This window comes from Phaenicophaeus curvirostris, chromosome 2 (genome assembly GCF_032191515.1).
Source record: "Phaenicophaeus curvirostris isolate KB17595 chromosome 2, BPBGC_Pcur_1.0, whole genome shotgun sequence".
Taxonomy (NCBI): Eukaryota; Metazoa; Chordata; class Aves; order Cuculiformes; family Cuculidae; genus Phaenicophaeus; species Phaenicophaeus curvirostris.
Genome location: NC_091393.1, coordinates 44,541,394 through 44,556,656, shown reverse-complemented (window position 1 = coordinate 44,556,656; position 15,263 = coordinate 44,541,394). Strand labels below are relative to the sequence as shown.

Below are 15,263 nucleotides of genomic sequence, written 5' to 3'. Positions count from 1 at the left end.
CTCTCTCATGTAATCCTTGCCAAATCCTGTCAGTCTCATGCCTGGTCCCCCAGGGGAGCTTGCCCAAAGCATGCCTACCAGATACCACTGGGATTTTCTGATGGTGATGCGCATCTTCTCTACAGAAACTGATCTGTGGCACAGCAGAGGGCTCCCACCTTCAGTCTCACCACTCACCAGGGCCAGGGGTGGGGAGCTCTTACATCCCAGGTTTCTCTCCTGGGATATTTCTTTCACGAACTGGTAGTGTGATGGGATGTGGCCATGGGATTACTCATACCTGCTTGGGGAGCTCTGGTTTCTCTGCACTGTACTGGCAGGCAAGTAACTCGCTGCAGACTATACCTGCAGCACACCACCTTACATTTAGTCTTTCAATTTTCCTTAAAGCATCTTCAATCCTATGACATGAACTTGTTACTGTGGCCTATGAAGGTGGTGAAAGAATCTATATACTAAACCTTATTAGACAGCTTGATAGAGCATTAGGACCTATTGTTTGAGTATGTTCTCTGAAAAGCACGCATCTTCAAAACCTAAGAGATTGCACTAAATTTCTAACATTAGGAAACAAAGGAAATAAATCCTACTCCATAACTGGATGGCTGGACTTTATTCTTAAAACAAGCTTTTTATTCCTTACTTTGAGTGAGGAGCATTCCGTGGGGGAATGCAGAAGACATGGTCCCTTTCCACTTCCTGATGGAGTCAGGAATTCCGTATTGCAGTCAGGTATTTTTCAGCAGCTTCTTAATAGGGGAGATAAATGTAGCACACTGAAATTCTGAATTGATTCAATGCGTTTCACTAAACTTTATGATGCGTTTTAGTGAAGCTTCACTCCATCCACACTGCAGTGGTGTTCCCACTACAAGCTGGCTCGCTGCCATAAGAAGTGTTACTAGGTAGGTGGGGAAAAATGCATTGCCATTCCTGCAGCTGTGATTGAGTAGAAGGGCCTGAAATGCCGTTATTTAGCCTGACGCTGAAGGATACAGTTGGCTTTTTAAGAATACTTGTTTACACCCAGGAGCTGTAATACCTGGAGCTCAGGATGTAATCCCTGGAGCTCCCTGGATGTCAAAAGTTCATTTTATTTAATAGCAATAGTTCCATGTTTTAAATGAAAAAAAAAAGTAAAAAATAAGCTTACTCTGATACCTTTTGCTTTTACATACAGAATTACACTATGATCAGATTTTGTTGTACTTCAGCCTTTCCATCAGCACAGCACCCCAGGAAAGAGATGTTCCTGGACACAAGTTAAATCTATGTGCAGCTGTCAATCACTTCTTCAAGACACTGCATGCCAGAGTCACCACAGTTTAAACATGATTCTAATCATACCTTCCCTGTCAATATAATCTTTAGCGTTCCGCATGGCCTCCTGAAGTTTTAAGCCAAATTACAAACTAGAGATGAAAAGGGAGACAGGGCTATGGCTCAGACTCATTATGAAGCATGTACCATTTTACCATCAATCTAATGGATGAGATCCCAGTCTGTAGCATCAGTGGTGCTTCAGTGATTTATTTGAAGATGTGATTTGTAGCTGTATTTTTTTCTGAAGTATCACAACTGAGCATCAGCAAAACAATCTTTTGTTTTCAAATCTTACTGCAGATGAGGATTGTGAAGAGCATATCATCAGAATCAGCATAGTCAACTTCTTAATGATGACGTTTATTTTATTTGATTGATGAAGTGTTTTTCTTATACCTCAATACAAAAATTGAGTGGCTTTCATTTTGTAACAAGGCCAATTAAGCAGACAATGGCAGGGAGCAGCTAAAACTTAGTTGTCAGTCAGAATTCCAAGAGCTGGAGTTATAACTTGGGCTGTCAGTCAGTATGGCACCTGTCAAAGGAGAGGATGACATCTCTCCACTAGATGCACAGAAGGAAATCTCTAGCCAATATTAAAGCCTAGTTAGAACAGAGCTGAAGTATGAGCGGCATGTTCACCACTACCATACTTCTTTGGGAACCTGAATTTTTAGGGAGAGGTGAAAAGGAAGATCTGTTGGCAGGGTCGTCCTTTGACTACTTGTAGTCGTCTTGGTCAATAGGAGCATACTGTGCAGGTTTTCTTGAGTAGAAAAGAAAAATAATATATTTTTTGACATGAAAAATCTCAACTGAGGAGTTCTTCACCTGCTGTATCTTCCACACTTTCTCTGCTTACCTGGCTGTCTCAGACAGCTATTTGGCCTTTATGATACCAACAACTATTGTAGCAGGTTCTGAAATTTATATTAGCTTTCGGAATATCTCAGAATTTATTTTAGTCATCAGGGAGAAGGAATATTGTCATCTAAGTTTTCCGCTCCTCTCCCCTTGTTTCTCCCTTGTATTCATTCTTTGCTGAATGGCAAGACTGGAAAAAAATAATTTGCTATTGTAGAATTCCCTGAGCTCCAGAGAAAAGAAAGGTCTCTCAGTAATTGAATTCCTGCCATTATAGAAAAAGAATATGTAGAAAACATTAGATAATTCAAGCTAGTATTAGTGGTATGTAAAAATGCAAGGATAAGCAGAGTACATAGCCTTTAAAGTTTTACTTATAGCCTAATATCAGACCACATTTGCAGCTAGTGAACACCTTGCTTTTCAAGTTGCAAATTAAACTTTGTCCTTACCGAACACTATTATATGTACAGAGAATAACAATGTTGCTTTGGAGACACTGTAGTGTTAGTAAATGGGTTTAAACAGATGGCATCACAAAGGGCCCAGAGGTAAATGACTGTATTCCTCTGTGTTTTGTTAGTGTATAATGTTGCATGAAAAATACTGCCAGATCCCTTTTCAGAAGAGAATGGACACATTTTTAAAAAATACTTTATGGAAATTAAAAAAAAAAAAAGCATACTTTGAGATTTTCTGTCGTTTGCTATTCTTTCTTTAGTTAATAGTAATTGTATAAATGCAGGTGGCTACAGTGTTTATATCTAATTCTTATTTTCCACCTCTTGTAGCTTTTCAGATGCAGCAGCCCAAAGAGCTTTATTTTTGGAAGGAGATTTTATGCAAATTACTGTATTTGAAAATTCTTCAAAAACTTCACATTTTATTGTGTTCTCGTGCTTAAAATTTCTCCATACCTTTTGTATCACATTGAAAAAATTACTACTTTTTAAAGAATACTATTAAAAGAGATTTTTTTGAATATTTAGCTCTCATGCCCTTCATCTTTGATTTTTTTTATTTGTTTTGATCTCCGAAGAGAATTGACCCTTAAAAAGGACATGTGCCTTTAAAAATAAAGATACCTCATTTACTCCTTATTTGATGTAGGAAAGTAGGTGGGTGGGGAGAAGCAGTTTAATTTGGTCTCTGTGGTAGATCTCAGCTTCTAAGCTGCATGACAAACTGGGTTGTTCCAGGGGACAGTTGCCTCCGGCACATGCAGGCACTGCGCTGTCCTTCCAGTCTCTCTGCTGACTTTCTCCTCCAAAGTTGGCAGGGTGTTGCAGATGACAAGTTTTCTGCTTTCCTGGCACTTGAAGAGCAGAATTTGTGTCAGTCCCGGTCCATTGGCAGCTCATTAGAGCAGACTGCAGAATGGAGGGAGCAGAGACAAGGTGTATGTGTTCCCAGTGCTCTCCCCTTAGTTGGCTGCCTAGTTTGAGAACAGTGGTTTCAGCCCCACCTGGGTCCAGGGCCAGGCTAGGAAGGGTATGAATTCCAGTGGCCATTGCTTGCCTGGGACGTAATAAACAAAAATTATTTTTAATATTTTACATCCTATCAAGTCTGTAAAATATCAATTCTCTTAAGTTTTTTTGCTAGTACATTAATTTAGAAGAGTCAAGTAAGGTTCTGGGTGCACAGAGGTCTTGTGGAAGTGATTTGGTACAGGTCACGTTAACTGGATGTAGTTAATACACAGAGTTTACCACAGAATACCACGTTTATAATCCAGCTCAGTTCACAGGCAATTTATGAAAGACAGAGATCCCTGGAACTAACTAATCTTTTTGCTTGTTTGTTTGTTTACATTTTTCTCTTTACTGGGAGTTTTCAAAATGAGGGGACTTTATATATTCCTCTTGGACACTTGGAAAGGGAAGAGGCTTTCTTCCTTAATTTTTTTAAGTGCTAGGAAAGGAGATACTAACTTTGTCTTCCAGCTCAAGAAAGATGTGAAACTAATTCCTATTTTTTCTTTTCTCCTTTTGTCCACTCCCTAGTATCATACTTGCATCTCTGTCACTACAGTTATCGGATTTTCTGGGCAGTAGTAGCAGAGAAAATTGACAAAATGATTTAATGCTGCCCCATACGTTGTGAAAGGAGGAGGATTGTCTTTGCCTTTACCTTTTAGAGTTCCTGCAGCAATGTGGTGACACTTCAAGCACTCAGTTCAATTTTACTTTTTCTGTTTAGAAAGCTTTAAAACAAAACCAAGACAGGCAATTCTGCCAGTTTAATTGAATAGCTTTAGGTCTTGTCTACATGCTTCAGCATATTTTCTATTTTCTAACTAATCTTTCATGAGGTCCTCAGATGTATCTGCATATAAATTGTGTACATGTATACACATCTGTGTATATGTGCCTATGCGTACCTATAGTTCTTAAACCCCAAACCTCCTTTTTTGTTTTCTTTTTTTTCTTGTAAACTAAACAGTATGTAGTTTTTCTAGTTCTGCAGAGTAGAGGAAGCTGGTGATGAGTTGGTAACATCCTGCAGTTTGGTAGTTCTCCTAAAGTAAAAAGAATTATAATTACCTATTCTATTTTGAAAAGTGACCAAGTCACGGACCATTTTGAGAGAGGTAGTAGGGGGTTATGATAGCGTTTTAATAGGCCAAATGCCATCTGCTTCAGACATTTGTAACATTTTATCATTGACAATTGTAGAGGAATGAGGCAGTGTATTTTGGTGGAATGGACAGATTTCTGTCCATCTGTGCTTGTATTACAGCATGTCACTTGTACTTTAGATCTGCATAGCTCTGGGCCAAGATAGAAGCCACAGCAAGGTCAAGAGGTGGAGAAGCCTGTCAGCACATTCTGTCTCTAATGATATGACAACTGCAAATTGATGCTCCACGCACAGCCTGAAGGTTGGGCCTTGAAGCTCAGCTTTTTCTAATACTGTTTCAAAGGAAAATGCTGACTTCAAATGCTTCCAGTTAGCCAAGACTTTAATCTATGTAGTTTAAAGTCAGACTCATTCCTATGTTTATTGAAAAGTCTAAAAAAAATTAAATCATTTAGGAGGATATGTATAGATTTGTATTGTCATTTTTCCTGAAAGAAATGGATGCTGCTCCTTTCCAATGGCTGAATTAGGTTTGCTGTATTTCAGGCCTTACTTTCTTCTCTGCATCCATGCACCTGCTCTCCTTTCCTTTTTTCTTTTCTTTGTTTTCTTTTTAAGTTTACACTAAGCTGTTAAGTTAATGTTTTTCTGAGACTAGAGATTTGACCCCAGCAGATGACCTTAAAGTTGTGCTGATTTTCCTCTTGTCTCACTAGCGCCTACCAGATTGTTGTGGAGGAGCTGCACCCGCACCGAACAAAGCGAGAAACGGGTGCCATGGAGTGCTACCAAATCCCTGTCACGTATCAGACCGCTCTCAGCGGAGGCTCACCATATTACTTTGCTGCTGAGCTGCCCCCAGGAAACCTGCCAGAGCCAGCCCCCTTTACCGTGGGTGACAACAGGACTTACCAGGGTTTCTGGAACCCACCGCTGGCTCCTCGGAAAGGCTACAACATCTATTTCCAGGCCATGAGCAGCGTTGAGAAGGTACGTGCCAACCACATCTTTCTCCTGGAAGGAGTCAAATACATGCCTGTGGTGACAATTAGGACTGTTGGAGTTAGACATAGTAGGTGATGGCAGTGGCATGGCTGTAATCCCGGCAGTGCTGTGACAACATGGCAGCATGCCATTCACGTTTCACACCACCCTTGTTTCATAGTAACTGTGGTTAGATGAGAGTTTAGTACGTCTCTTAGTAATCATCTGAGTAAAGTAATTTCAGTGCTGTGACTGTCTCTGTGGTAACTAACATCCGTAGTCCTTTCCCCACTTCTCAGTACTTGCACACTTCAGAAGATTAAATTACTACAGGATAAACAGAATGTGGGCTGCTTAGTGAGCTAATAACATGTTACAACACTTTTGAGACTCTTGCACTGAATATCAAATAAAAAGCAAAAAATTCCCTTGAGCAGAATTAACCCCAGAGTCACAGTGTATTTACGAGGACCTTTCTGAAAAGGTGTACTTCACTCTTGCTCCACTGCTGTGCAGTAGTAGAAGTATGGCTGTCCCTCACATTCATTACCTCCTTGGTGTTTTAACTCTGTTGCTGAGTACTGCTGCTGGTTCTGTGTGCGTATGGAAGGGGAAAAGCACCAGGGAGGGATGTTCCTGGTGGGAATTAAAACTGTGGCTCTGCAAGCCCCATGCTGTTGCTCTTGAATGGTTTTTCCTCTCATAAATGAATAATGAGGGAGGGGGAAATGATCAGTGAGAAGGGAAAATGTGGTAAACACAGAAGCTTCTGATATATTAAAACCTGAAAATTTTTATTTATACTGAAGGAAATTGCAGTTAGATGTCCATAGGAATCTCCTTATGAAATTTCCAGGCAGGTCAGAAAGGAAATAGGACAACTAGATTGATAGATGCAAAGACACACCAGAGCCATCAGAAAGGAGCAAAATCTGTGTTTACCCTTCCTTGCATTTGGGTATCTGCAGTGACTAAACAAATCCCAGCTAACAGGCAGCCTTGCCTTTAGAGCCTTTTGAAGAAAATCTCACCATCTACTTATAGTTATGAAAATTACATGTGCATCAAGTCAGAATTGGGACAAAGCAAGAGCGAATGAAACTATACTGGAGCTGCTTGGGAACTGGATGGGGTTTTTTTTTGATGCAAGAGACCATTCCCTCTCTTTAATTTTTATCCATAGACCTGTATGAAGCAAACAAAGCAAAATAAAAGGTAACTGCTAGACGCTTGTCTATATTCCCCTCACCTGCTACAAATAATTACCTTTGCTTTTGTTGGCTTCCAGCAGACTAAATTGTAAGGAAATTTGTTTTATTCCCTAAGAAATAAACAGGAAGGAAAAAATAAAAGTAGTACAAAAAATAGATCTTTGTTTTGGTTTTTACATTTTGACAGATAAGAAGAAGATTAAGGAAAAACACATTATTTTTACTTTAACTTGATTTCAGTTTGTGAGAGAGTTCCCTTCTAAAATGTTTTTCTCTGATATGACTTAAAACTATGGATCAGATTTCTTTTGCTAGAGTGATTTTGGGGGGAGGCTATGGGGGGATTGCATTGCATTCTGCCAGGACAGAGATCTAGTGGTTGTAAGTTAACCTCTGAGCTGTGGAATATTTAAACAGATGCTTTACTATAAATTAGTGAGTTCACCAAAATAGTAAAGGGGAAGTAAAATATGCTCTGAAATACACTGTAGGGCTGGGATGAGGGTTCCTCTGTGATCCTCTAAGACATTTGGAACAAAAGCAGACAAGTATCAAGTATCTGGGGAGAATGCTAATTAGGCAAGACTATATCATTAAACTTTGGGGGGCTTTCATTTAGACTGAAAAATTATCTTTATGAAACACTTATGGGAATCAACAGCTTACAGCTTTGTTCGTTCTTTACAAGCTGTGTTTACAAAACAGCATCAACATATTTTTCCAGTTGCTCGGGAATCTTCAAGAGGACAGAGATCCCTGGAGATGTGTTTGAGGATGGCGTGCTGGGGAATGTAGGACTGGAGGAAGCACATTTGATAGAATGAAGCTATCATTATTGTATTTTCTAATTGCATGCTAATATTGTTTAGAGTGATTTAATACAACAGCAGCTGCATCCTCTCACGCAACCTTATGCTACTTCAGTATGTTTGCCTTTAAAATGATTGCACATTGCAGAAAAAGGTCAGAAAACTCGTTTATGACTAACCCTCATCTGTTCAAGTTGTCCAAACTGTGCATAACCAAGTCATTTCTCTGTTCATTTGTTTCCATTGCTGACCAAACTTCTGAAGGGGGGTGGGAGTGGGGAAGTAAAATAATACAAATTGTCTTTGCTTGTGCAACTTCTTTTGGAGCACATCACTGTCAAATCTCTCCTGGGCAGATAATGTTAATTGTAGATTAACTATGTTATATGTGAAAGGACATCTGGGCTGCTTCTGTGCTCATTCCACACTCGGAAGCCTGAAGGAGCGCATTTCTGATGTGCTTCAGGTGACTGTTCAAGACTGTCAGGATGCAGCAAGGCATAAGTTTGGAGAGAATGCTGAGCAAATGTACCTTCTTTGTTGCAGGATGCTGGAGGTCAACACTGGTTCAGGATTTCTGTGCCATGACATAAATAAGAGCATCAGTCCTCCTCTGTTCTTGCACTACACCATCTCTCTGTATTCTTATGGAACAATTTACTTCTGAAATTTTGCTGTATTTGGGCTATCCTGCACCTTTTCTCCCCATCATTGTCCTTGACAGTACAGACCAATGTCTAAGTTTCATCCAGCTTTTGTAAAGGCAAAATCACCCAGCCTCCTCCCCTGGCAGGCCCACAGGCTGAGCCACCCTGCTAGGTTGTCCCAGCTGATCAACAGATCTAGGACAAATTTATGGAGGCGGGGGTGGGTGATCGGAGGGTGGGTGGCAGGAAGAAGCAACCTGATCTGACTGTTTTCTTTACTCTTCCCTCCTCAACAGGAAACCAAAACTCAATGTGTTCGAATAGCTACAAAAGGTAAGAGGTTTGTCCCTCTGCTACACAAAGTAGGTTTGTTAATGAAGTGTGGCAAAGCCACACTATCCTACTATTTTGAACCACTTGGTTGTCTTGAAACATAATGGGCTACTGCTTTTTTTACCCTGTCTATGGTTTTCAAGATCTGCTTTTAGGCTGCTGGAGTATTGCAGGCAGCAGATAGATGAACTGGAGACTAGAAAGTTCACTTGGTTAAATTATCTGTTTTTCTAACACTTACTTCCAAGCAAGGGTGGAAATAATTTAAATGAAGGGCACGGTAGTTAATTTTCCTAAGTAAGAACTCTGAGTGTTAGCTAGACATAGGGGAGGGTTGATTTGAGGAAGGCTCGTGTCTTTGATAGTGAAGCCCAAGGCTAAGACTGACTGCATGGCTGTGAGAATAAATCATATTGACCCAACATACAGCAGGTTAATCACATACTGCTCACTCAAAAATGCTATTTCATCTTCAAATGAGGACTTACTTGTTCTGCTTATTGTTATCTCTTTCTTTGACTGTATTTATAGCCATTCATTTTGGTTGCTTGATTGTGTCAACACCAAAGTTGTTTGATAGACTCCAGCAGTATAAACAAGAAAGGAGCTTATAAATGATGAAAGGGTACTCTGCAGAAGCCCAGCATTACTTACATTGTCTCTTTCTAATTGCATATTGATATTCAGCATAGAAACAACTTTAGATGTGAACAAGCGGACATTTAAAGTACTGCAGTGGCACATCAGCACATTTTTTTTTAATCACTTCTTTCAATTTAAAGCTTGTTCCAATTAAAAGCTGATGCCTCTAATTAGATGGTAGCAACCAAACATTTTTGTGAGAAACAGGAAAATGCAATGTATTTCTCAAGATGTGTTAATATTTTTGCCAAGTGAGTTAAGCTAATAAAAGCAGGAAAATAAAACCGTGAACTAAGTCTTCTGTGAAAAGTACATCACCAATGTCTTTCTAATGTTTAGCTGGCAAGATTAAGTGTTTGAATTAAAATATATTTGCATAAACAAATATTTATATACTACAAACATGTATTGCTAGGATTTGAGCCAAGGGAGAATCATGAAAGGCTCAGAAATAACCTAAAATATTGCAGAACTGAGGAAAAGTGATGGTCTCTCTCATCATAAATTTTTGTAGTAACAAAACAGGGAAGGAATTTGACTGGCTAATGGGAAAATTATTTTTTATTTAATCATTTTTGTGGTTTGAGCTAAAATGGAGTCAGTTTTGTGACTTAATTCAGTTGCTGCAAGTTACTTCATTTTTCTGAAAGCTAACTGCATGTTTTTGAGACAGTGTTCTCCCCTAAAGTGATAACACAGGGCAGTGGTATGCAAAAAGGCCAGTGCTTATACTTAACCAAGGCCATCCTCAAGCTGGCAGAAGGGGTCCGCACCTGCAAGGAAGGATGAATAGGGCCGATGACCCTAAACTGACCAACAGAGTTTCCATCTCATACACGTCATACTCAGTATAAACTTGAGAGATCACGAGGGTCCTGTGAGGACCTTGTCTGTCTGGTTGCTCCTGATCCCAGATCCATGTATTTCTTAATCCAATTCCTGACTCCAGCTCCCTTCTAGCTGTGGACTCATTCCCCCATGTCTGCTCTGCAGTATTTGTGGTGACATACAGTCATCGATGGGTGGAGGTGTGATCTTATATATTTGTATATGTTTTATTACTTTCTAATTATTTTCATTATTATTGTTATTGTTATAATTTCATTGAAGCTGTAGTTTTTGTTTCCAACCTGTTAGTCTTTTTCCTCTCATTTCTCTCTCCCCTTTTCCTGTAGGGTGGGAGAGGGGGAGGGATTTTGAAGGCTTAACTGCACAGTTTTAGCTGCTGAAATTTAGCCAGGTGGGGCTAACCTGTGACAACCGTACTGAATCCACCAATCTCGAAGCAATGTTCATAAGACCTGTAGTCCTTTTGGTGATGGCTTGTGTGCTTTCCTCTGCCATAACAATCACATTCACCCCAATGGCTGTACTCTGAAGGAAAGGGGAGATGGGCAGCAGATTTCTTAGCATCGTGCCGTAAATCTTGCCTTTGCCACTCTGGCTGAAGACAAGGTTTCCCAAAGTAATGGCATAGCCTAATATGTCAGTACTATACAACTTGAATGTGGAACTGAAAATAAAAATGTTTTCTCTGAGTTTATTTAGATCGCTAGATGTGAAATGTGGGGGGAAACAACAACAGGAGAAAATACTTTCTCTTGCTCTGAAGAAATGCATTTAGTAGGACATCATTGCTTCAAAGTCACTTAGATTCATAGCTCTCAAATGAGTTATACTGGTATTCTAAATTGTTGTTTAAAAGCTGACACTGATTCTTTTTTCCCATGCTTTTATTGTAAAAATAATACCGTGATTTAGTGAACGACAAGAAAATGATATGTAATATAATGGGGTGTGTGTGTGTTTATGTGGTTAAGCTGATTTTTTTGTAGTGTTTAAGTTTGTTTTGAATCATTGACCCAGGAGACATCCATTTACATTTGTAATATATTCACAGGAAAAAGATGACTGTCTCACCTTATCAAATGCACCACAGTAAAGCTAATGTACCCTTCTAAAATCCAGCAAATTTTCTAAACTAGTTATTAAGTTATAGATGTACAGTGTTTTTCTGTGTCATCTCCTGTGACTTGAAGCAGCCTGTAGCTGCCCAAACAGAATTTTGCCTTGACCATGTTGGAAAGTCATTAAAATTGTAAAGAGCTTGGGTGAAAGGGAGCGGGGAGCAGTGATATTAAATGTGCATGTTAAAGGCCAGGCAAAATTTCCCTGGTAGTGAAGTTCAGTATTACCAGCAAAGGTACTTTCTCATTTTTACCTCGTCCAAGGGTCTGGTGTTAGCTACTGTATGTGTTCACACCGATAATATGTAAAAGACAGAGAAAAATATGTTAGTTATGTTACGGTTTAGGGCTGGAGAAGTTAATATTGCTGAAATAATAACTGATAATTTAAGTTTTAGGTGTGTTAATTCCCTGACTAATTTTTTGTTTGCTTGGGCAATTCCCTATTAACATAATTTACATGTATCTTAATGCATAGCAGGTTTTGCATGTATTGCTCCTATGGGTTGCCTTCTACCTTTGAGAGTTGATGGAATAGTTTGTTTATTGGTGTCAAACTAATGAAAATTAGTCAGCAAATTCAAAATCAGGCGCTCATACTTTTTCAGTCTGTATATTCCAGGTGCAATGTTCTCATGTACTTCTGATAACGAAATGCACTGAAGTGTGAACTCATCTAAAGGATGGTGCCAAATGATAACTAAGTATGTTGCTGATTTTGGTGTGTCTTAAGAAGATGTTTTTAGAGTAAGCCAATAGGCTTACTAGTGTCTGGTGTATTAAAATACACCAAGTTAATTTTTCATGGAAGAAAATATTGCAACAGTACCAGATTAAAAAGTGGTCTCCTGAGCAGTTTCTGTGTACTTGCAGCTGAAGGATGAATACCAGAGTGACTTTTTTTATGCCCCTGATATAGGGATTCCCCCTTTATCTGGACACCTATTTCCACAAAGCTTGTAAGAATTTAATGACTTTGTGAGTTTTGCCCTTCTGCAGATTGGACTGAACTGACCAAGGAAGTCCCAAGTTATTAGATATGGTGAGAGTGTATGAAATTGCACACATTTACACAGTTTGTTCACATAAGCTTTGAATCTTGAGGAAAGCATGTTAAAAATAGCTCCTTGTGTTGCAGGTGCTGGGTAGGACATACCTAAAGGGCTATTCACGTTACAAGCGTAGCCTAGAAAATGTATCAGCTGTGAACCATTTTAATTCCTTGGATACATTTAGCCAATATTGCCTTCCTCTCCCAGTGTGAATTCCCTTCCCATTTAGATCCTCTCAGTAACCAGTGAACAACATAAATTTTTTTTTTAAAAAAAACCCCAGCTGTTAATTGTTCTCTATCTCAGTATTTTTTTTGCGTTTAGGTAGTAGTGTTACCCAATCTCTAATAATCTGGCTTCCCACACACAGTAAATGAAGAAGGAGAAAAAAAAATTTATCTTGTGCAGAAAAGGATACAGAGACTGAGGTAGTAGATAGATGAAATTATGTTAGGAAATGTGCATTATTTGACAGTAAGAGTGTTACATATAATTCCTAAAGAAAGTTCTTGAATGTCCTAAAACTAGGTCAGAGTTCAACGAGTTCATAACATGCTCATATCACAATAAATACACGACAACTGAACCTGCCTAACCAAAATATTGCTAGAAGAGTGAATAAAACATGTGTAATTCCCATAGCGTGCACTTCAGAGTAATGCGCAATGTTAATGACTGATGAGCCACATCTTAGGGTTGAATTTAACTGAATAAAACTTTGAATGGACTGCTACTCACATACGACATTGGCATTTCATTTTACAGTTTAAAATGTTACCAACTGCTAAGGGAATCAAACCAGATTAACATGGTCAGAGAAGAGTGATGTTGCAAATTATTTAGCATGTAAATAGACATTTAAGAGGACAGAAGGGACAGCAGAGCTGTTATTAGGCGGGGCATATGAAGTTGACCTTTCTGAAAGTTTTTAGGCCACCAAGTTTAAGGCATACACTGATTTACATGTATTCTTTTGTTTTGTTTGGGAGAGCTAGTGAAAAATATTGAAAATGTAATTAGAAGAAATCTACCGCAACAGTAAATGGTGGGCCTGGCAGCGCTATCCCAAATTAATTAGAAGGAATAAAAGAAGTACAGGGTTTAAAACATGAACTTCTTCACCTCCAAAATTATGTTTCCTTGGGGTTTTCATTTCTACTATTAGTTCAGGTAGTGTAGAACTTCTGTATCTCTATGCATGTTTGGTTCATACAGATGGATGAAAATGCCATTTGAGATGATGCGCATCTGGAAGTAATTGTGGAATAGCAGAAAATGACTTTTTAATTTGATTTGAGGAATAAAGAGGTCTGAGTGGTAACATTTCAACTGCGAGTGTGCATTTAGTCCACCATCATTATTGTTCTGCATTCATTCCCACAGCAGTTGGGGATTGATCCAAAGGCCTTTAATGTCTATGGAGTCCTTCCACTGATGTTAATGAGCTTTGGATTAGGTCTTCAGAAGTCATAAATTTGTCTAGACCATAATTATTTCCTTGAAAATTTTCCTGATTTTTCTGCTCTTAGGGAAATTTGTGAAAGTCAAATCACCTCCTGTAGCAGGATGCTCAGATATGTCTGTTACTGATTAATGTACAAATGAGGGACGATGTCAAATGCTAAATGCATATAAAGCAAAGCTGGTCTCGATGTGTTTTTTTATGTTTGGATCAATGTTACTACAATGACTTCTAGCTGAACCATCATAATAGGCACTGGAGACGTAAGTGTCAATATAAATTTAGAGAAGAGTGCAGATGTCACTCAGGTGGCATTTTTCTTGTCACAAATTAATACGAAAAAGCTATTAACTTGTTTAAACTTAAGTGGTCTTTCGCGTAATGTCTTTTATCTCACAAAGAGAAGATATTAACAGACTTGTTGAGCTTTCCAAAGATGGAATTCCAAAGAATATTGGCATATTGCAGTAGGTCACCAACCAATCACATCTACCAATTCTGATAAGTGATACCTTTGGTTGTAAATAAAAAAATGAATGATCCTTTGACAGAATACTTGATGATGGTTCTAAAAAAACGCAGTTAACTGAGGGGCACCTTCACATTTCCAGACACAAAAAGCTATGATGTAGGTATTTTCATGTATGTGCAGAGAGTAACAAAATCATAGAATTTAATTACCAAAGTTTGATTTGAGTAAAAAGGAATTCAACATAACAGCAGCATTTATTAGGTGAAGTTACCCAGTTGATATGCATGCGACAAGAGTTTTCAGAGATTGAGCTTCCTGTTTTTTATTACAAGGCACTAAAGAGAAGTACACTTCTCTGCTTGTTGCTTAACATCTCTAAGAAATAAGGGTCCCTTCTGAAGGTAGCAGCAAAAAACTCTAAATTACCTAATGTTTTTGTTTATGACATTGCCTAAGCTGGACCTTTTGGAAGAAGGAGCCTTGGAAGAAGGGAAGTCATCTCAGGAGGACTACAAGGATGAAGTGAGATTGTGCAGAGAGAAAATCAGAAGGGGTAAAGCCAAAGTAGAACTTAGATTGGCCAATTCTTTGTGAAAGATAATAAAAAAATGCTTCTACCAATATATCAACAACAAAAGCAGGGCCAAGGAGAATCTCCATCCTTTACTGGATGCAGGGAGAGCAATAGTAACAAAGAACAAGGATAAGGCTGAGGCTGAGCTAGAAGACATGGAAGGAGAGCAGAGCAAAGCTGCAATGATCCATGAGGAAGTAGTTAAAGACCTGCTCGACTAATTAGATTTTCACAGGTGTATGAGGCCAGAGATAATACACGTAAGGGTATTAAGGGAGCTAGCAGAGGTGCTCACCAAACCTCTTTCCATCATCCACCAGCAGTCCTGGCTGACTAGGGA

General features: G+C 38.9%; 1 protein-coding gene across 10 annotated transcripts in view; it reads left to right on the top strand.

The window, feature by feature from the left end:
* The window catches only part of PTPRK (protein tyrosine phosphatase receptor type K), a 392,967-nt gene that overhangs the window by 309,610 nt on the left and 68,094 nt on the right, over positions 1-15,263 (top strand). For all 10 annotated transcript variants that reach the window (XM_069851848.1, XM_069851839.1, XM_069851847.1 and 7 more), the window contains exons 12-13: positions 5,487-5,760; positions 8,718-8,754. In XM_069851848.1, the coding sequence (XP_069707949.1) occupies positions 5,487-5,760; positions 8,718-8,754 (311 nt within the window). The remainder of the gene's footprint in view (positions 1-5,486; positions 5,761-8,717; positions 8,755-15,263) is intronic.